This window comes from Melospiza melodia, chromosome 31 (genome assembly GCF_035770615.1).
Source record: "Melospiza melodia melodia isolate bMelMel2 chromosome 31, bMelMel2.pri, whole genome shotgun sequence".
NCBI classification, from domain to species: domain Eukaryota; kingdom Metazoa; phylum Chordata; class Aves; order Passeriformes; family Passerellidae; genus Melospiza; species Melospiza melodia.
Window position 1 is genome coordinate 2,523,996 of NC_086224.1, and position 21,322 is coordinate 2,545,317.

The following is a 21,322-nucleotide window of genomic DNA, read 5'->3' on the forward strand; positions in this document are numbered from 1 at the left end:
CCAACCTAAACCTCCTCTGGATGCCTCTTTGTTTCATCCTCTCATTTGGGAGCAGAGCGTGACCCCAGCTGGCTGACCCCTCCTGTTGTGGGGACTCCACCCTCAGCCTGAGCAGCTTTTCCATGAAGGAAATCAGGGAATTCTCCTTAAAATGCAACCCCAACCTGCCCTGGATGTGTTTTTTTGTCCTCCTGTAATTTGGAAGTAGAGCCTGACCCCATGTGGCTGTTCACCCTCCTGTCATGGACATGTTGGGATCCACCCTGCACCTGAGCAGCTTTTCCATGAAGGAAATCGGGGAATTTCTCCTTAAAATCCAACCTAAACCTCCTCTGGATGCCTTTTTGTCTCCTCCTCTCACTCGGGAGCAGGGCCCAGGCCCCACCTGGCTCCTGTCAAGGACTTGTGGGGACTCCATCCCCGGCCTGAGCAGCTTTTCCGTGAAGGAAATGAGGGAATTTCTCCTTAAAATCCAACCTAAACCTCCTCTGGATGCCTTTTTGTTTCATCCTCTCATTTGGGAGCAGAGCGTGACCCCACCTGGCTGTCCCCTCCTGTTGTGGGGACTCCACCCTCAGCCTGAGCAGCTTTTCCATGAAGGAAATCAGGGAATTCTCCTTAAAATGCAACCCCAACCTGCCCTGGATGTGTTTTTTTGTCCTCCTGTAATTTGGAAGTAGAGCCTGACCCCATGTGGCTGTTCACCCTCCTGTCATGGACCTGTTGGGATCCACCCTGCACCTGAGCAGCTTTTCCATGGAGGAAATCAGGGAATTTCTCCTTAAAATCCAGCCTAAACCTCCTCTGGATGCCTTTTTGTCTCCTCCTCTCACTCAGGAGCAGGGCCCAGGCCCCACCTGGCTCCTGTCAAGGACTTGTGGGGACTCCACCTTTGGTCTGAGCAGTTTTTCCATGAAGGAAATGAGGGAATTCTCCTTCAAATCCAACCTCAACCTCCCCTGGATGTGTTTTTGTCTCCTCCTGTAACTTGGAAGTAGAGCCTGACCCCACCTGGCTGTGTCCCCTCCTGTCAGAGAGTTCTGGGGACTCCGCCCTCACCCTGAGCAGCTTTTCCAGGAAGGAATTTTCCTTAAAATCCAACCTCGACCCGCCCTGGATGCCTTTTTGTCTCCCCCTGTCCCCTGGGAGCAGAGCCCAAAGCCCACCTGGATTTCTCCCCTCCTGTCAGGGAGTTGTGGGGACTCCACCCTGCACTTGAGCAGCTTTTCCATGAAGGAATTTTTCCCTAAAATCCATCCCAAACCTGCCCTGGATGCCTTTTTGTCTCTCATGGGAGCAGAGCCTGACCCCACCCGTGTCCCCTCCTGGGGTGGGGAGCCAGAAGGTCCCTCCTGAGCCCCCTTTTTTCCAGGCTGAGCCCCCCCAGACCCCTCAGCCTCTCCCAGACCCTCCTGTCCTGCCCTGGGGAGCCAAAGCTGATGCCAGGACTCAGGCTGTGCCCTCAGGCTGAGCCTGGCATCACAGTGGGCACTGCAGGGTGCCCAGGGAACATTCTCTGTGCCCACCCAGGTCAGAACAGGGCAACACAAGCTCCCTGTGCCCACACAGCCCTGGGCAGGACACCACAAAGTCCCTGTGCCCAGCTCACTCAGAACAGGGAACATTCCCTGGGCCCACCCAGCCCTGCCCTGGGCACCACGAGCTCCCTGTGCCCACCCAGCTCTGAGCAGGGCACCACAGGGTCCCTGTGCCCACCCAGCCCTGCCCTGGGCACCACGAGCTCCCTGTGCCCACCCAGCTCTGAGCAGGGCACCACAGGGTCCCTGTGCCCACCCAAACCTGAGCAGGGCACCACGAGCTCCCTGTGCCCCCCCGCAGCCATGGCTGCTGCCGCTGTGCCCACGTGTGCAGCCAGCAGCGAACAAAGGGCTTCTTGTTCTGCCTCTGCCCTGCTGTGCCACGAGACCTTCCACAGCCTTGGGCTCATCCTGGGTCATCCTGATCCTGCTCATCCTGATCCTCCCCAGAGCCCCGGGCTCACCCTGGGCTCATCCTGTTCCTGCTCACCCTGGGCTCATCCTGTTCCTCCCCACAGTCCTGGGCTCATCCTGATCCTCCCCACAGCCCCGGGCTCATCCTGATCCTCTCCATAGCCTTGGGCTCACCCTGGGCTCATCCTGTTCCTCTCAACAGCCCTGGGTTCATCCTGATCCTTCCAACACCCCTGGGCTCACCCTGGGCTCATCCTGTTCCTCCTCACCCTGATCCTTCCAACAGCCCCGGGCTCACCCTGGGCTCATCCTGTTCCTCTCAACAGCCTCAGGCTCATCCTGATCCTTCCAACACCCCCGGGCTCATCCTGCTCCTGCTCCTCCAACAGTCCAGAGCTCACTCTGGGCTCATCCTGCTCCTCTCAACAACCCTGGGCTTATCCTGTTCCTGCTCCTGCTCACCCTGGGCTCATCCTGTTCCTCTCAACAGCCCTGGGTTCAACCTGCTCCTACCCCTTCCCACAACCCTGGGCTCATGCTCATCCTGCTCCTCCCAACAGCCCTGGGCTCATCCTGGGCTCATCCTGCTCCTTCCACACCCCTGGACTCATCCTGCTCCTGTTTCTCCTCACCCTGGCCCATCCTGCTCCTGCTCCTCTTCCTCCTCACCCTGGCCCATCCTGCTCCTGTTTCTCCTCACCCTGGGTCCATCCTGCTCCTGTTTCTCCTCACCCTGGCCCATCCTGCTCCTGCTCCTCTTCCTCCTCACCCTGGCCCATCCTGCTCCTGTTTCTCCTCACCCTGGGTCCATCCTGCTCCTGCTCCTGTTCCCCCTCACCCTGGGTTCATCCTGCTCCTGTTCCTCCTCACCCTGGGCCCATCCTGCTCCTGCTCCTGTCCCTCCCAGGCCAGCCTGGCCCCGTGCTGGGAGCAGTTCCTGCCATTGAGCTCGGCCCTTTGATGTGGGCTCTGAGCAGGGCTGGGTCCTGCAGGGCCCTGACGGATCCTCCTGGGCTGGTTTGGGGCTCACAGCTTGGTTTTGATCCCTGCACAGACACCCTGCAGGCTGGGGAGCTCCTCACTGGTGATACTGGTGGCACTGGGAGCTCCTTACTGGTGGCACTGGAGCACTGGGAGCTCCTTACTGGTGGCACTGGGAGCACCTCACTGGGGGCACTGGGAGCACCTCACTGGGGGCACTGGAAGCACTGGGAGCCCCTCACTGGGGGCACTGGGAGCTGCTCACTGGTGATACTGGGAGCCCCTCATTGGTGACACTGGGAGCACTGGGAGCCCCTCACTGGTGACACTGGGAGCCCCTCACTGGGAGCACTGGGAGCCCCTCACTGGTGACACTGGGAGCCCCTCACTGGGAGCACTGGGAGCCGTTCACTGGGGGCACTGGGAGCCCCTCACTGGTGACACTGGGAGCCCCTCACTGGGAGCACTGGGAGCCCCTCACTGGTGACACTGGGAGCCCCTCACTGGGAGCACTGGGAGCTCCTCACTGGGGGCACTGGGAGCCCCTCACTGGGAGCACTGGGAGCTCCTCACTGGGGGCACTGGGAGCACTGGGAGAGCCTCACTGGTCACACTGGGAGCCCCTCACTGGGGGCACTGGGAGCTGCTCACTGGTGGCACTTGAGCACTGGGAGCCCCTCACTGGTGATACTGGGAGTCCCTCACTGGTGACACTGGGAGCCCCTCACTGGGGGGCATTGGGAGCCCCTCACTGGTGGCACTGGGAGCACTGGGAGCCCTTGCCCTGCCCCCTGAGCCTCGGGCCAGCCCTTCCAGGTGAGGTCCGGCTGGGAGCCGTGGGCAGAGCCCAGGTGGGCACTGGGCACTCAGCCCAGGTGAACTGGGTGGTGCCAGCTGCTGCAATGCCAGCCTGGCTGATCCCAGAGGGATTTCCCAACATTCCTGCCCCAATTCCAGCTGCTGACCCTCCCACACAGCCCTGCTCTGATTCCAGCTGCTGACCCCACACAGCCCTGCTCTGATTCCAGCTGCTGACCCCACACAGCCCTGCCCCAGTTCCAGCTGCTGACCCCACACAGCCCTGCTCTGATTCCAGCTGCTGACCCCACACAGCCCTGCCCTGATTCCAGCTGCTGACCCCACACAGCCCTGCCCTGATTCCAGCTGCTGACCCCACACAGCCCTGCTCTGATTCCAGCTGCTGACCCCACACAGCCCTGCCCCGATTCCAGCTGCTGACCCCACACAGCCCTGCCCCGATTCCAGCTGCTGACCCCACACAGCCCTGCCCTGATTCCAGCTGCTGACCCCACACAGCCCTGCTCCTCTGCTGGGTCAAGGACCTGGCAAACCTCGGCCTGTGCATGGATGGACCTGTGGGGTCACCCTGGGACAGCACCGGGAGATCAGCCCTTGGGATCAGCCCTGTGGCATTCCATCCCTGTGGGATCACCCCTGTGGGATTCCATACCTGTGGGACCCATCCTCATAGGATCCCACCCGTGTGGGATCACCCCTGTGGGACCCATCCCTATAGGATCCCTCCCCTGTGGGATCATCCCTGGGACATTCCATCCTATGGAGATCCCATCCCTGTGAGATCCCTCCCTGTGGGCTCCATCCCTGTAGGATCCCATCCCTATGGGGTCCATCTCTGTGGGATCACCATTGTAGGATCCATCCCTGTGAGATCCATCTCTGTGGGATCCATCCCTATAGGATCCCATCCCTATGGGGTCCATCCCTGTGGGATCCCATCCCTGTGAGATCCCTCCCTGTGGGATCCATCCCTATAGGATCCCATCCCTATGGGGTCCATCTCTGTGGGATCACCACTGTAGGATCCATCCCTGTGAGATCCATCTCTGTGGGATCCATCCCTATAGGGTCCTTCTCTGTGGGATCCATCCCTGTAGGATCCCATCCCTGTGGGATCCATCCCTATCGGATCCCATCCCTATAGGATCCCATCCCTATGGGGTCCATCTCTGTGGGGTCACCACTGTAGGATCCATCCCTGCCTGATCCATCCCTGCAGGATCACCCATACAGGATCCAACTCCGTGGGATCCCATCCCTTTGGAATCATCCCTGTGGGATCCCATCCCTGCAGGATCCATCCTTGTGGGATCATCCCTGTGAGATCCCATCCTGCAGCATCACCCCTGTGGGCTCCATCCCCGCAGAATCCCATCCCTGTGGGCTCCATTCCTGTAGGATCCACCCCTTTGGGATCCATCCTTATAGGATCCCATCCCTGTAGGATCACCCCTTTGGGATCCATCCTTATAGGATCCCATCCCTGTGGGCTCCATCCCCGCAGAATCCCATCCCTGTGGGCTCCATCCCTGTAGGATCCCATCCCTGTGGGCTCCATCCCTGTAGGATCCCATCCCTGTGGGCTCCATCCCTGTAGGATCCCCCCCCTTTGGGATCCATCCTTATAGAATCACATCCCTGTGGGCTCCATCCCTGTAGGATCACCCCCTTTGGGATCCATCCCTGTAGGATCACCCCTTTGGGCTCCATCCTTATAGGATCCCATCCCTGTGGGCTCCATCCCTGCAGGATCCCCCCCCTTTGGGATCCATCCTTATAGGATCCCATCCCTGTGGGCTCCATCCCTGTAGGATCCCATCCCTGTGGGCTCCATCCCTGTAGGATCCCATCCCTGTGGGCTCCATCCCTGTAGGATCCCCCCCTTTGGGATCCATCCTTATAGAATCACATCCCTGTGGGCTCCATCCCTGTAGGATCACCCCTGTGGGATCCATCCTTATAGGATCCCATCCCTGTAGGATCCCATCCCTTTGGGATCCATCCTTTAGGATCCCCCCCCCCCTTTGGGCTCCATCCTTATAGGATCCCATCCCTGTGGGCTCCATCCCTGCAGGATCCCATCCCTGTGGGCTCCATCCCTGCAGGATCACCCCGCTTTGGGATCCATCCTGATAGGATCCCATCCCTGTGGGCTCCATCCCTGTAGGATCACCCCTCTGCGCTCCATCCCTGTAGGATCCCATCCCTGTGGGATCCATCCTTATAGGATCCCATCCCTGTAGGATCACCCCCTTTGGGATCCATCCTTATAGGATCCCATCCCTATGGGCTCCATCCCTGCAGGATCCCTCCTCCGGGCTCCCCCCCTGCCCCTCTGCTGCCCAGGGCAGGATCAGGTGCGGGCAGGGCTGGCCTGGGCTCTGCTCCTGCCTCACCCCCACCCCGGGCAGGTCGGACCAGTCGGGTCCTGCCCCCATCCCACGCTCTGGGGCTGGCATCTGCCCTGGGCACAGCAGGGCATGGGGCACCGAGCCTGCCCTAGGCATAGAAAGGGCACCAAGCTGGCATCTGCCCTGGGCACAGCAGGGCATGGGGCACCGAGCCTGCCCTAGGCATAGAAAGGGCACCAAGCCTGCCCTGGGCACAGCAAGGCACCAAGCTGGCATCTGCCCTGGGCACAGCAGGGCATGGGGCACCGAGCCTGCCCTAGGCATAGAAAGGGCACCAAGCCTGCCCTGGGCACAGCAAGGCACCAAGCTGGCATCTGCCCTGGGCACAGCAGGGCATGGGGCACCGAGCCCACCCTGGGCACCAAGCTGGGATCTGCCATGGGCATAGCAGGGCACGGGGCACTGAGCTTACCCTAGGCCGGGCACTGAGCTGGGATCTGCCCTGGGCTCAGTGGGACACAGGGCACCGAGCCTGCCCTGGGCACAGGGATGGCATCTGCCCTGGGCACAGCAGGGCACGGGGCACTGAGCTTACCCTGGGCTCTGCAGGGGCACCAGGCCCACCCTGGGGTCAGCAGGGCAGAACAGGGCATAGGGCACTGAGCTGGGATCTGCCCTGGCACAGCAGGGCACTGAGCCTGTCCTGGGCACAGGAGGGGCACTGAGCTGGGATCTGCCCTGGCACAGCAGGGCACTGAGCCTGTCCCGGGCACAGGAGGGGCACTGAGCTGGGATCTGCCCTGGCACAGCAGGGCACTGAGCCTGTCCCGGGCACAGGAGGGGCACGGAGCCTGCCCTGGGCACAGGGATGGGACCTGCCCTGGCCTCAGCAGGGCACGGGGCACCGAGCCTGCCCTGCTGACCCCGGGGTGCCCTGGTGCCCCACGAGGGTGACCCGGTTACTCCACACCCCGAAACCAACAACAGCTGCAGGGAGGAGCAGCTCCGCTCCCGCCCTGCTCAGCCCCAAAACATTTAGAAGAGAAGCCAGCCCCTCGATTTAGAAGCCAGCCCCTCGATTTAGGAGCCAGCCCCTCGATTTAGAAGCCAGCCCCTCGATTTAGAAGCCAGCCCCTCGATTTAGGAGCCAGCCCCTCGATTTAGGAGCCAGCCCCTCGATTTAGAAGCAGCCCCTCGATTTAGAAGCCAGCCCTCAAATTCAGGAGCCAGCCCCTGGTTTAGGAGCCAGCCCGTGATTTAGGATCCACCCCCCAGATTTAAGAGCCAGCCCCCAGATATTTAGGAGCCCCGGATTAAGGATCCGGCCCTCAAAATCAGGATCCAGCCCCCAGATTTAGAAGCCAGTCCCCAAATTTAGAAGCCAGCCCCAGGTTTAGGATCCAGCCCCCAGGTTTAGGATCCAGCCCCCAGATTTAGGATCCAGCACATGATTCAGGATCCATCTCCCATACTCAGGATCCAGACCCAGATTTAGGATCAGCCCCCAGATTTAGGATCCAGCCCCAGATTTAGGATCCAGCCCCCAGATTTAGGATCCAGCCCCCAGATTTAGGATCCAGCCCCAGATTTAGGATCCAGCCCCCAGATTTAGGATCCAGCCCCAGATTTAGGATCCAGCCCCAGGTTTAGGATCCAGCCCCAGATTTAGGATCCAGCCCCAGGTTTAGGATCCAGCCCCAGGTTTAGGATCCAGCCCCAGATTTAGGATGCAGCCCCAGGTTTAGGATCCAGCTCCAGATTTAGGGTCCAGTCCCATATTTAGGAGCCAGCCCCAGGTTTAGGATCCAGCACATGATTTAGAAGCCAACCCCAGATTTAAGATCCAGCCCCAGACTCAAATCCAGGCCCAGATTTAGGATCCAGCCCCCAGATTCAGGATCCAGACCCAGATTCAGGATGATCTCCCATACTCAGGATCCAGCCCCAGATTTAGGGTCCAGCCCCAGGTTTAGGATCCAGCCCCAGGTTTAGGATCCAGCCCCCAGATTTAGGATCCAGTCCCATATTTAGGATCCAGCACATGATTTAGAAGCCAACCCCAGATTTAAGATCCAGCCCCAGACTTAAATCCAGGCCCAGATTCAGGATCCAGCTCCCATACTCAGGATCCAGCCCCAGATTTGGGGTCCAGCCCCCAGGTTTAGAAGGCAGGCCTCATATTCAGGATCCATCTCCCATGTTCAGGATCCAGCCTCATATTCAGGATCCATCTCCCATGTTCAGGATCCATCTCCCACGTTCAGGATCCAGCCCGTTCCTCCCATCGTGGGACGGGGCAGCTGCCGGACACCTGCGCGTTTCCATCGCCGGGGCTGAACCAAACCCACGAAGCCCCGGCGCCGTCACCGTCACCGCCCCCTCCGCAGCTCCTCCCGTTACCGGCGCCGCGGGGGAACCGGAGCCCGCTCTGAGCCCGCCCGTGGACCTTGCCCGGGGCCCTGCCCGGCGACAGCGGCACTCCCGAGCCTGGGGACACCGCGCTGCGGCACCGGCCGGGCTCGTCCTCCGCACCGGGACCGAACCGGAGCTGACACCGGGGACAGACCGGAGCTGCCACCTGGACGGAACCGGAGCTGGCACCGGGGATGGAACCGGAGGTGACACCGGGACCGAACCGGAGCTCACACCGGGTCGGGAACGGAGCTGACAACGGAACCGGAGCTCACACCGGGGACAAACCGGAGCTGGCACCGGGGACACGGGTACCCCATCCCGGGCAGTTCGATCCCCCCGGGGCTCCACACGGAGCCCCGGCAGCCCCAGCCCGAGGGAGGGACGAGCCTGGGGTGCCCCAAACCCCGGCGGAGCGCAGCGGGCCGGACCCGGTGCCGCCACCCGGGACACCCCAAGGTCACCGGGGGGACCTCGAAGCCCCGCGGGCAGTGCCGGGGGGCGATGGGCGGCGGCTCCGTGACCCCCTCCCGACCCGCACCCGGGGGTCCCGCAGCACATCCAGGGGACCCCCGGGCACCCCCGGCACCGGAACCCCCCGGGACCGGAGCCGCCCCATACCCACGGCACCGGAGCTCTCCGGTACCCCTGAGACTGGAACCCCCCGCAAACCCACCAGGATCCCCGGTACCGGAGACCCCCGGGACCTCGAGGGCGGAGTCCCCCGGTACTGCCGGTACCGGAGCCTCCCGGTACTCCCGGAGCCCCCTGGTACTCCCGGAGCCCCCCGCGATCCTTGAGACCGGAGCGCCCAGCAAAGCCACCGGCACCCCCGGTACCAGAGCCCCCCGATACCCCGAGGCCAGAGCCCCCCGGCACCCCCGGTACCGGAGCCCCCCGATACCCCGAGGCCAGAGCCCCCCGGCACCCCCGGTACCGGAGCCCCCCGCAGCACAGCCGGGACCCCACCGGGACCCGCCCGGTACCGCCCGCCGAGGGTCCCCCCCAATCGCTCACCGGCCCCGGCCGCCCCCGGCCCCGCCGCCGCCACATGCCCGGCCCGGGCCGCGTCCCGGCGCAGCGAGCGCGTCACGGGAGGCGGCACCGGGGGCGGCACCGGGACCTCGGGGTGGGGCCTGAGCCCGAACGTGGGTGCCGGCCTGGGGGCTGAGCCCTCAGGATGGCGGCCGAGTCCCGGTTTGGGCTCCGAGGTCCCGGTTTTGCACCCCAGCTCCCAGTTTGAGGTCTCAGCTCCCAGTTTGAGGTCTCAGATCCCAGTTTGGGGTCCCAGGATGACAAACAGCGTCCCAGGTTCCAGTTTGGGGTCCCGGGTCCCAGTTTGGGGTCCCGGGTCCCAGTTTGTGGTTCCAGGTCCCTGTTTGGGGCACCAGGTCCCAGTTTGGGGTTCCAGGTCCCAGTCTGGGGTCCCAGCTCCCAGTTTGGGGTCCTAGATCACAATTTGGGGGCCCATGTCCCAGTTTGGGGCACCAGGCCGCAATTTGGGGTCCCAGGTCCCAGTTTAGGGTCTGGGGTCCCAGTTTGGGGCACCAGGTCCCAGTTTGGGGCCCTAGGTCACAAACTGTGGCCTCAGGTCCCAGATTGGCGCCCCAGGATTGCAGACAGGGCCCCCAGGTCCCAGTTTGCAGCTCTAGGTTGCATTTTCGGGTCCCAGGTCCCAGTTTAGGGTCTGAGGTCACAATTTGGGGACCCAGGTCCCAGTTTACGGTCTGAGGTCACAATTTGGGGACCCAGGTCCCGGTTTGGGGCACCAGGTCGCAGTTTAGGGTCTGAGGTCCCAGTTTTGGGTCTCAGCTCCCAGTTTGGGGCACCAGGTCCCAATTTGGGGCCCCATGTCCCAGTTTGGGGTTTCAGGTTCCATTCTGGAATCCCAGCTCTCAGTCTGGGGTCCCAGGTCCCAGTTTGAGGTGCCAGTCCCCCAGTACAGGGGTCACGGACCCCAGTGCAGCCCCTAAAGGGGGATTTGAGCCCCAGGAGGGTCCCCAGACCCCTCCCCACACCCAGGGGAGGTTTAGGATGGGCACAGGGAAAGGTTCTGCCCCCTGAGGGTGCTGGCACTGCCCAGGGAATGGGCACAGCCCCGAGGCTGCCAGGAGTGCTTGGACAGCGCTCCAGGGATGCCCAGGGTGGGATTTTGGGGTGCCCAGGCTGGGATTTTGGGGTGCCCAGGGTGGGATTTTGGGGTGTCTGTGCAGGGCCAGCCATGGGCAGCAGCAGCAGCCTGGCATCATTAATGGCACTGCCAAACGGCCAAATCCTGGGAAAATGATAAAATCCAGGAGGTGTGAGACTCCACCAGCCCAGTCCTGACCTGACAGTGCAGGAATAACCCCAAAAAAATATTCCTGAAAATGGGAATAACCCAACTGGAGGCCTCGCTCCCCACCTGGAACCAGGCGGGACTGACCCCACAGGCAGCCTGGAGCTGGGAAACGGCGCAAAAATCCCAAATTCCAGCTGGTTTGGGCTGGGAAACTGCCCCAAATCCTGGCTGGACTGCCCCAAACTGCCCAAAATCCCCAAATCCCGGCTGCTCCGGGCTGGGAATCTGCCCCAAACTGCCCCAAAGTGCCCCAAACTGCACAAAATCCTCAAATTCCGGCGGTTTTGGGCCCCAAAGTACCTCAAACTGCACAAAATCCCCAAATTCCAGCTGGTTTGGGCTGGGAATCTGCCCCAAAGTGCCCCAAACTGCACAAAATCCCCAAATCCCGGCTGCTTTGGGATGGGAATCTGCCCCAAAGTGCCTCAAACTGCACAAAATCCCCAAATCCCGGCTGCTTTGGGATGGGAATCTGCCCCAAAGTGCCCCAAACTGCACAAAATCCTCAAATTCCAGCGGGTTTGGGCCCCAAACTGCCCCAAAGTGCCCAAATCCCGGCTGCTTTGGGATGGGAAAATGCCCAAAACTGCCCAGATCCCGGCTGGTTTGGGCTGGGAAATTGCCCTAAAATACCCCAAATGCCCCAAACTGTCCAAATCCCGGCTGCTCTGGGCTGGGAATCTGCCCCAAAGTGCCCCAAACTGCGCAAAATCCCCAAATTCTGGCGGGTTTGGGCCCCAAAGTGCCCCAAATTCTCCAAATCCCGGCTGGTTTGAGCTGGGAAATTGCTCAAAATCCCCAAATCTCAGCTGGTTTTGGGCAGGGAAACTGCCCCAAAATCCCCAAATCCCGGCTGCTCTGGGCTGGGAATCTGCCCCAAACTGCACAAAATCTCCAAATCCCGGCTGGTTTTGGGCTGGGAAACTGCCCCAAAGTTCCCTAAACTTCCCCAAACTGCTCAAACCCCAGCTGGTTTGGGGAGGGAAACTGCCCAAAAGTGTCCCAAAATGCCCCAAAGTGCCCCAAAGTGCCCCAAAGTGCCCCAAAGTGCCCCAAAGTGCTCAAACCCCAGCTGTGCTGGGATAGGAAAGTGCCCAAACTGCCCCAAAGTGCCCCAAAGTGCCCCAAGCTGCTCCGGGCTGGGAGTGATGCCAGCTCCCAGGGTACGGTGGGTACTCACCCAGCTCGCAGGCAGGGCTGGGTTTGCCGGGCATCGCTCCCGCTGCCCCCTCTGGATCCGCGCTCTGTCCTGGCACTGTCCCGGCTCTGTCCTGGCACTGTCCTGGGTCTGTTCCTGGCACTGTCCTGGCACTGTCCAAGCTCTGTTCCTGGCACTGTCCCGAGCTCTGTCCTGGCACTGTCCTGGCACTGTCCCGAGCTCTGTCCTGGCACTGTCCTGGCTCTGTTCCTGGCACTGTCCGGGCTCTGTCTGGGCACTGTCCCCGGCACTGTCCTGGCACTGTCCTGGCTCTCTCCTGGCACTGTCCGAGCTCTGTCCGGGCTCTGTTCCTGGCACTGTCCGAGCTCTGTCTGGGCACTGTCCGGGCACTGTCCTGGCACTGTCCGGGCACTGTCCCTGGCACTGTCCTGGCACTGTCCCTGGCACTGTCCTGGCACTGTCCGGGCACTGTCCCTGGCACTGTCCTGGCACTGTCCTGGCTCTCTCCTGGCACTGTCCGGGCACTGTCCTGGCACTGTCCTGGCACTGTCCTGGCACTGTCCTGGCTCTCTCCTGGCACTGTCCGAGCTCTGTCCGGGCACTGTCCTGGCACTGTCCTGGCACTGTCCTGGCTCTCTCCTGGCACTGTCCGGGCACTGTCCGGGCACTGTCCTGGCACTGTCCTGGCACTGTCCTGGCACTGTCCCGGCTCTCTCCTGGCACTGTCCTGGCACTGTCCTGGCACTGTCCCGGCTCTCTCCTGGCACTGTCCTGGCACTGTCCGGGCACTGCCCCCTCCCTATTTAAGCGCTGTCCCCTCCCTGTCCCCTCCCTGCCCCGAGCAGAGTTCCGAGGAAGCTCCGAGGCGCCTCAAAGGCTCCCGATCATTAATTAACCGCTCATTAAGGCGCTTTGATGAAGCCGCTTTGATGCCGCTCACGGGCCGGGCCGGCGGCTCCGCTGATCCGGGCCGGACTCTGCTCGGGCAGCCCCGGGACGTGCGGGCCGGACCGTCCCGAGCCGCGCTAAATAACGGGAGCGATAACGGGAGCGCTGAGTCAGCAACAGCGGGGCACAGGTGAGGAGGGCACGGGGCTGAGCGAGCCCGGGCACGTCCCGGGGCACCCCGAGCGGCACCGGGGGTCCCCAGATGGCACCGGGGGTCCCCAGATGGCACCGGGGGTCCCCAAATGGCACCGGGGGTTCCCAAATGGCACCGGGGGTCCTCAAATGGCACCGAGAGCGGCACCGGGGGTCCCCAGATGGCACCGGGGGTCCCCAAATGGCACCCGGGGTCCCCAAGTGGCACCGGGGGCGGCACGGGGGGTCTCCAAATGGCACCGGGGGTCCCCAAATGGCACCGGGGGTCCCCAAATGACATCGAGAGCGGCACGGGGGGTCCCCAGATGGCACCGGGGGTCCCCAAATGGCACCGAGAGCGGCACCGGGGGTCCCCAAATGGCACCGGGGGTGGCACCGGGGGTGGCACCGGGGGTCCCCAAATGGCACCCAGAGCGGCACCGGGGGTCCCCAAATGGCATCGAGGGTCCCCAAATGACATCGAGAGCGGCACGCGGGGTCCCCAGATGGCACCGGGGGTCCCCAAATGGCACCGGGGGTTCCCAAATGGCACCGGGAGCGGCACCGGGGGTCCCCAGATGGCACCGAGAGCGGCACCGGGGGTCCCTAAATGGCACCGGGGGTCCCCCAAATGGCACCGGGGATCCCCAAATGGCACCGGGGGTGGCACCGGGGGTGGCACCGGGGGTCCCCAAATGGCACCGGGGGTGGCACCGGGGGTCCCCAAATGGCACCAGGGGTCCCCAAATGACACCCAGAGCGGCACCGGGGGTCCCCAGATGGCACCGGGGGTCCCCAAATGGTACCGGGGATCCCCAAATGGCACTAGGGGTAGCACCGGGGGTGGCACCGGGGGTCCCCAAATGGCACCGGGGGTGGCACCGGGGGTCCCCAAATGGCACCAGGGGTCCCCAAATGACACCCAGAGCGGCACCAGAGGTCCCCAGATGGCACCGAGAGCGGCACCGGGGGTCCCCAGATGGCACCGGGGGTCCCCAAATGGCACCGGGGGTGGCACCGGGCACGGGAATTCCTGCGGGGCTTTCCCTGAAAAATCTTTGGGCAGGGTTTGGCTTGTTTGGGCGCCTGGAAGGAGGAAAAGAAACGCGACCCACCCGGGGCACGGCTGGGAGGGAGGAGCCGCACACACAGAGGGTCCTGCCCTGTGGAAAATGTGGATTTTATGATTGGCTCTGATATTAAAATATATATTAAATATTAAAATATAAAAAAAAATTTTTTACTATTTAATTATTAAATAGTAAAGTTATTTAATTATTTTATTAATATTAATAAAATAATTAAATATTAAAATTAATATTATCTGTGTTATTTTAGAAGGCTGTGCTGTGTTAATTTTCTTAAGTGATGTGTCAAATATGGTGAAATATGTGTATTTTATTCTTGGCTTTTCACAAATATTCAAATTAATATTATATGTGTTGTGTTAGAAAGTTATGCTGTAGTGTGTTAACTATGGTGAAAAATGTGCATTTTATGCTTGGCTTTTGGCAAATATTAAAATTAATATTATATATGTTATGTTAGACAGTTGTGCTGTATTAATTTTTTTAAGTAGTGTGTTAAATATTGTAAAAAATGTGTATTTTATTACTGACTTTTAGCAAATATTAAAATTAATATTATATGTGTTGTGCTAGAAAGTTGTGTTGCATTCATTTCTAAAGTAGTGTTAAATATAGTAGTAAATATAAAGTAGTGTTCAATATAGTTTTAGGTTCTGTGAAAAATGTGTATTTTATGATTGGTTTTTAGCAAATATTCAAATTAATATTATATGTGTTGTGTTAGAAAGCTGTGCTGTGTTAATTTTCTTAAGTAGTGTGTTAACTATTGTGAAAAATGTGCATTTTATGCTTGGCTTTTGGCAAATATTAAAATTAATATTATATATCTTAGGTTAGACAGTTGTGCTGTATTAATTTTCTTAAGTAGTGTGTTAAATATTGTAAAAAATGTGTATTTTATTACTGACTTTTAGCAAATATTAAAATTAATATTATATGTGTTGCGCTAGAAAGTTGTGTTGCATTCATTTCTAAAGTAGTGTTAAATATAGTAGTAAATATAAAATAGTGTTCAATATAGTTTTAGGTTCTGTGAAAAATGTGTATTTTATGATTGGCTTTTAGCAAATATTCAAATTAATATTATATGTGTTGTGTTAGAAAGCTGTGCTGTATTAATTTTCTTAAGTAGTGTGTTAACTATTGTGAAAAATGTGCATTTTATGATTGGCTTTTGGCAAATATTAAAATTAATATTATATATCTTATGTTAGACAGTTGTGCTGTATTAATTTTTTTAAGTAGTGTGTTAAATATTGTAAAAAATGTGTATTTTATAATTGGCTTTTGGCAAATATTAAAATTAATATTATATGTGTTGTGTTAGAAAGCTGTGCTGTGTTAATATTTTTAAGTAGTGTGTTAAATATTGTAAAACAGGTGTATTTTATTATAGACTTTTAGCAAATATTAAAATTAATATTATATGTGTTGTGCTAGAAAGTTGTGTTGCATTCATTTCTAAAGTAGTGTTAAATATAGTAGTAAATATAAAGTAGTGTTCAATATAGTTTTAGGTTCTGTGAAAAATGTGTATTTTATGATTGGTTTTTAGCAAATATTCAAATTAATATTATATGTGTTGTGTTAGAAAGCTGTGCTGTATTAATTTTCTTAAGTAGTGTGTTAACTATTGTGAAAAATGTGCATTTTATGATTGGCTTTTGGCAAATATTAAAATTAATATTATATATCTTATGTTAGACAGTTGTGCTGTATTAATTTTTTTAAGTAGTGTGTTAAATATTGTAAAAAATGTGTATTTTATAATTGGCTTTTCACAAATATTAAAATTAATATTATATGTGTTGTGCTAGAAAGTTGTGTTGCATTCATTTCTAAAGTAGTGTTAAATATAGTAGTAAATATAAAGTAGTGTTCAATATAGTTTTAGGTTCTGTGAAAAATGCATATTTTATGATTGGTTTTTAGCAAATATTCAAATTAATATTATATGTGTTGTGTTAGAAAGCTGTGCTGTATTAATTTTCTTAAGTAGTGTGTTAACTATTGTGAAAAATGTGCATTTTATGATTGGCTTTTGGCAAATATTAAAATTAATATTATATATCTTATGTTAGACAGTTGTGCTGTATTAATTTTTTTAAGTAGTGTGTTAAATATTGTAAAAAATGTGTATTTTATAATTGGCTTTTGGCAAATATTAAAATTAATATTATATGTGTTGTGTTAGAAAGCTGTGCTGTGTTAATATTTTTAAGTAGTGTGTTAAATATTGTAAAACAGGTGTATTTTATTATAGACTTTTAGCAAATATTAAAATTAATATTATATGTGTTGTGCTAGAAAGTTGTGTTGCATTCATTTCTAAAGTAGTGTTAAATATAGTAGTAAATATAAAATAGTGTTCAATATAGTTTTAGGTTCTGTATAGTTAAATATAGTTTTAGGTTCTGTGAAAAATGTGTATTTCATGATTGGCTTTTGGCAAATATTAAAATTAATATTATATGTGTTGTGTTAGAAAGCTGTGCTGTGTTAATATTTTTAAGTAGCGTGGTAAATATAATTTTAGGTTCTGTGAAAAATGTGTATTTTATGATTGGCTTTTAGCAAATATTAAAATTAATATTATATGTGTTGTGTTAGAAAGCTGTGCTGTGTTAATTTTCTTAAAGTAGTGTGGTAAATATAATTTTAGGTTCTGTGAAAAATGCGTATTTTATGATTGGCTTTTCACAAATATTCAAATGAATGTTATATGTGTTGTGTTAGAAAGTTTTGCTGTATTAATTTTTTAAAGTAGTGTGTTAAATATTGGTTTAGGTTCCAACAAAATGTTAAAATAGAAACTGTGCTATGTAAGATATTTTTTAAAGAGAGGAATGAGGCACTCGCACTGAGATAGCAACCACAGCACACCTGAATCTTTCAGAGAAAGAGAATTTATTGCCACCTTATCAAAATAAATGAATTTTTTCCCACCTCGTTCAGCCCTGAAGATGCTGTCAGGATTCAGAGGAAGAAGCTGACACCGCCCAGACAGAATCCTGAGTTTGGATGGAATTTATGCATCATGGATGATTTATGCATTCATGAATATGCAACGGGCTGTTGCTTTTAGGGGTTAATCCTCTTTTAATGTGGGGCCTTTTTGGGCTTATTTTGCCCAGAAAAACGGACCGGCACCGTCCATAACTCTTTGTTCTTATTGTCTTATATTGTCCTAAATCTCAATTGTCCAAATTTTTATTACTTCGATTTTATTGCTATTTTTAGAACCATTTTATTACTATTAAAGTTTGAAAATTCTAAAAAACAAGTGATTGGCGTTTTTAATGGGTTCAAACGCCAGGGAAGCAGGAGGAGGCTCCCGGCTCACCGGGCCGGGCAGCTGGGACAGAGCCGGGCCGAACCGGGCCGGGCCCGGTTGGACCGGGGAGGGTCCGCTTGGGCTGGGCGGAACGGAAATGTGGGGGCTCGGGACGCGCCCGGAGCCTCCAGTATGGAGCAGTTCCGGCGCGGCAGCCAATCAGAGCTCAGCATCTCACGTGACCGCCGGTCCAAGATGGCGCTGCCCATGGCGGCGGCCCGGGGCCCGCTCTGGCGCCTCGGCCCCTCCGCGCTGAGCCCCGCCCGGGGCCGGATCCCGCCGCCGCTCGCTCCGGCCGTGTCCAGGTGAGCGGGGACCCCCGCGGGACCGGCCGGGACCCGCTGCCTTCAGGGAGCCCCAAACACCGGCGGCAGCCCCGTTAAACACCGACCGAAACCGAGCGCTGTCGTGATCCCCCGCCCAACACCACTCCCCTTTACTCTCCTCGTCCTCTCGGGTTCCCCCCGTGTCCTCCCGCACCTCGATGCCCCCCGTTACCGCACCCCCTCCCCGTTACCGCGCTGCTTTTCTCTCCCGGTACCGCCGGTACTGCCCAGCCGAGCCCGGCACGGGAATCCCGGAGCCACCCGGGGCTCCTCAATCCCACCCCAGCCCTTCCCGGGGCGTTTCCAGCTTCCGTTCACCCTCACCGGGAGCCCCGAAAGTGGCCGGGGCTGACTCAGGGCTGCCGGTGCCCGCTGCCGGTGCCCGGTGGGTTCGGAGCCGGGGCTGCGGCTCCCCGGTGTATTCGGCACTGATGCGGGGCTGCCGGTGCCCGGTGTGTGCGGGGCTGCGGGTGCCGGTGCCCGGTGGGTTCCGAGCTGGGCTGCAGGTCCCCGGTGTGTGCGGGGCTGCCGGTGTCCGGTGCGTACGGGGCTGCGGGCGTCGGTGCCGAGGGGGTTCCGGGCTGCCGGTGCCCGGTATGTGCGGGGCTGACGCGGGGCTGGGGGCGCCGCAGCTCCCCGGTGTGTTCGGGGCTCCGGCCGCCCGTCCCCGGTGTGTGTGGAGCTGATGCGGGGCTGCCGGTGCCCCGTGGGTTCGGAGTTGGGTGTGCCGCTCCCCGGTGTGTGCCCGCCGCTCCCGGTGTGTGCTCGGGGCTGCCGGTTCCCGGTGTGTTCGGTGCTGCCGGTGCCCCGTGTGCTCGGGGCTGCCGGTTCCCGGTGTGTCCGGTGCTGACCCGAGGCTGCCGCCACAGATCCCCGGTGTGTGTGGGGCTGCCGGTGCCCGGTGGGTTCGGGGCTGGGGCTACCGGTGCCCCCCCAGTATGTGCGGAGCTGCAGGCACCGGTTCCCGGTGTGTCCGGAGCTGCCGGTGCCCGCCGGGTGCCCGCAGGTTCCCGGTGTGTCCGGAGCTGACTCGGGGCTGCCGGTGCCCCGTGCGTTCGGGACCGCAGCTCCGCGGTGCGTTCGGGGCTTTCGGTTCCCGGTGTGTCCGGAGCTGACCCGGGGCTGTCCCCGCAGGTGCCCGGTTCGCTGCCCGGTCCGTTCGCTCTCCTCCCGCGCCGCCTCCCGCGCCCTCGTGGCCGCCGTGGCCGGCGCTGCCCGGCGGGTGAGCGCTCGGTACGAGCGGTACCTGGAGAGGAGCTGGCCCCGCTTCTTCCTCCTGCACAGCACCTTCAAAAACGGTCCGTGACAAAACGGGGACAAAACGGGGAGCGAAACGGGGACAAAATGGGGAACGAAACGGGGACAAAATGGGGAACGAAACGGGGAACGAAACGGGGAACGAAACGGGGAACGAAACGGGGAACAAAATGGGGAACAAAATGGGGGACGAAATGGGGGCCGAAAAGGGGGGGGCTCAAAGGAAGGCTCAAAAAAGGGGAGACTGAAAAGGGGGGAGTGAAAAGGGGGTCCCAAAAAGCGGGGGCTCAAAGGGGGTCCCAAAAAAGGGGGAAATGAAAGGGGAGACCCATAAAGGGGGTCCCAAAAAGGGGCGGCTCAAAGGGGGTCCCAAAAAGGGGGGGACGAAAAGAGGGGGCTCAAAAAAGGGATCCGAAAAGGGGGGGGGGCTCAAAGGAAGGCTCCAAAAAAAGGGGAGACTGAAAAGGGGGGGGCTGAAAGGGGGTCCCAAAAAGGGAGAACTGAAAAGGGGGTCCCAAAAAGGAGGGGGGGGGGCAGAAGAGGGGGTCCCAAAAAAGGGGGAACTGAAAGTGGGGACCCATAAAGGGGGTCCCAAAAAGGGGCGGCTCAAAGGGGGTCCCGAAAAGGGGGGGCTCAAAGGGGGTCCTAAAAATGGGAGACTGAAAAGGGGGGGTCTAAAAAGGGGGGAGTGAAAGGGAGGGTCCCGAAAAGTGGGGGCTCAAAGGGGGTCCCGAAAAGGGGGGGCTCAAAGGGGGTCCCGAAAAGGGGGGGCTCAAAGGGGGTCCCAAAAAGGGGGGCTCAAAGGGGGTCTAAAAAAGGGAGAACTGAAAAGGGGGTCCCGAATAGGAGGGGGGGCAGAAGAGGGGGTCCCAAAAAAGGGGGAACTGAAAGGGGGGACCCATAAAGGGGGTCCCAAAAAGGGGCGGCTCAAAGGGGGTCCCGAAAAGGGGGGGCTCAAAGGGGGTCCTAAAAAGGGGGGGACGAAAAGAGGGGCCTCAAAAAAGGGGATCCGAAAAGGGGAGGGGCTCAAAGGAAGGCTCCAAAAAAGGGGAGACTGAAAAGGGGGTCTAAAAAGGGGGGAGTGAAAGGGAGGGTCCCGAAAAGTGGGGGCTCAAAGGGGGTCCCGAAAAGGGGGGACTGAAAGGGGGGACCCATAAAGGAGATCCCAAAAAAGGGGGAACTGAAGGTGGGGACCCATAAAGGGGGTCCCAAAAAGGGGCGGCTCAAAGGGGGTCCCGAAAAGGGGGGGGGAGAAAAAGGGGTCCCAAAAAGTGGGGGTTCAAAGGAGGGGTCCTAAAAAGGGGGGGAGTGAAAGGGGGGTCCCAAAAATGGAGGGCTCAAATGGGGGTCCGAAAAGGGAGGACTGAGAGGGAGGTCCCAAAAGGGGGTGCTCAAAGGGGGGGGCTGGAAAAGGGGGGTCCAAAAAGAGGGGGTGCTCAAAGGGGGTCCCAAAAAGGGGGGGGGGGGGGGCAGAAAGAGGGGCCCCAAAAAAGGGATCCAAAAAGGGGTGCTCAAAGACGGGGTCCCAATAAAAGGGGGGTCTGGAAGAGGGTGGGGTGTTCTAAAAATGGGTGTCCCGAGAGGTGGGTGCTGAAAAAGGGGAGCCCAAATATCTGGGTCCCAAAAATGTGGGGGGCTGCAAAGGAGGTGGGGTGTTCTAAAAAGGGGTGCCCCAAGGAAAAGGGGGCTGATGGGGGGGACTGTGAATTTCTGGGTCCCAAAAAGGGGTTTGGAAGAGGGTGCTGTGTCCCAAAAAAGGGTGTCCCAAGAAAAAGGGGGGGCTCATTAGGAGTCTGAATGTCTGGGTCCCAAATGGGGGTCCCGGGGGGGTGGGTCCTGAAAAGAGAGTCTGAAAAATCCCATTATTTCTGAGGTGTTCAAAAAGGGGTGTCCCAGGAGGTGGGTGCTGAAAAAGGGGAGCCCAAAAATCTGGGTCCCAAATGGGGGGTCCCAAGAGGTGGCTCCAAAACGGGGGGTTTGAGAGAGGGTGGGATGTCCCAGATATGGATGTCTCGAGATGTGGGTGCTGAGAAAGGGGAGCCCAAACATCTGGGTCCCAAAAGGGGGGTCCCAAAAATGTGGGGGGCTGAAAAGGAGGTGGGGTGTTCTAAAAAGGGGTGCCCAAGGAAAAGGGGGCTGATGAGGTGACTGTGAATTTCTGGGTCCCAAAAAGGGGGTCCCAACAGATGGGTCCCAAAAAAAGGGGGTCTGGAAGAGGGTGA

At 57.3% G+C, this 21,322-nt stretch overlaps 2 protein-coding genes across 2 annotated transcripts in view; one reads left to right on the forward strand and one right to left on the reverse strand.

Annotated features, from left to right (window-relative positions):
* The window catches only part of LOC134431299 (natural resistance-associated macrophage protein 2-like), a 64,837-nt gene extending 55,263 nt beyond the window's left edge, over positions 1–9,574 (reverse strand). Inside the window, exon 1 of the mRNA XM_063179283.1 lies at positions 9,533–9,574. The gene's annotated coding sequence lies outside the window, so the exon portion shown is untranslated. The remainder of the gene's footprint in view (positions 1–9,532) is intronic.
* Positions 9,575–17,649: 8,075 nt separating this feature from the next.
* LETMD1 (LETM1 domain containing 1) overlaps positions 17,650–21,322 on the forward strand; it is a 14,297-nt gene continuing 10,624 nt past the window's right edge. The window contains exons 1-4 of the mRNA XM_063179232.1: positions 17,650–17,822; positions 18,151–18,326; positions 18,713–18,917; positions 18,978–19,141. Of these exons, the coding sequence (XP_063035302.1) occupies positions 17,650–17,822; positions 18,151–18,326; positions 18,713–18,917; positions 18,978–19,141 (718 nt within the window). The remainder of the gene's footprint in view (positions 17,823–18,150; positions 18,327–18,712; positions 18,918–18,977; positions 19,142–21,322) is intronic.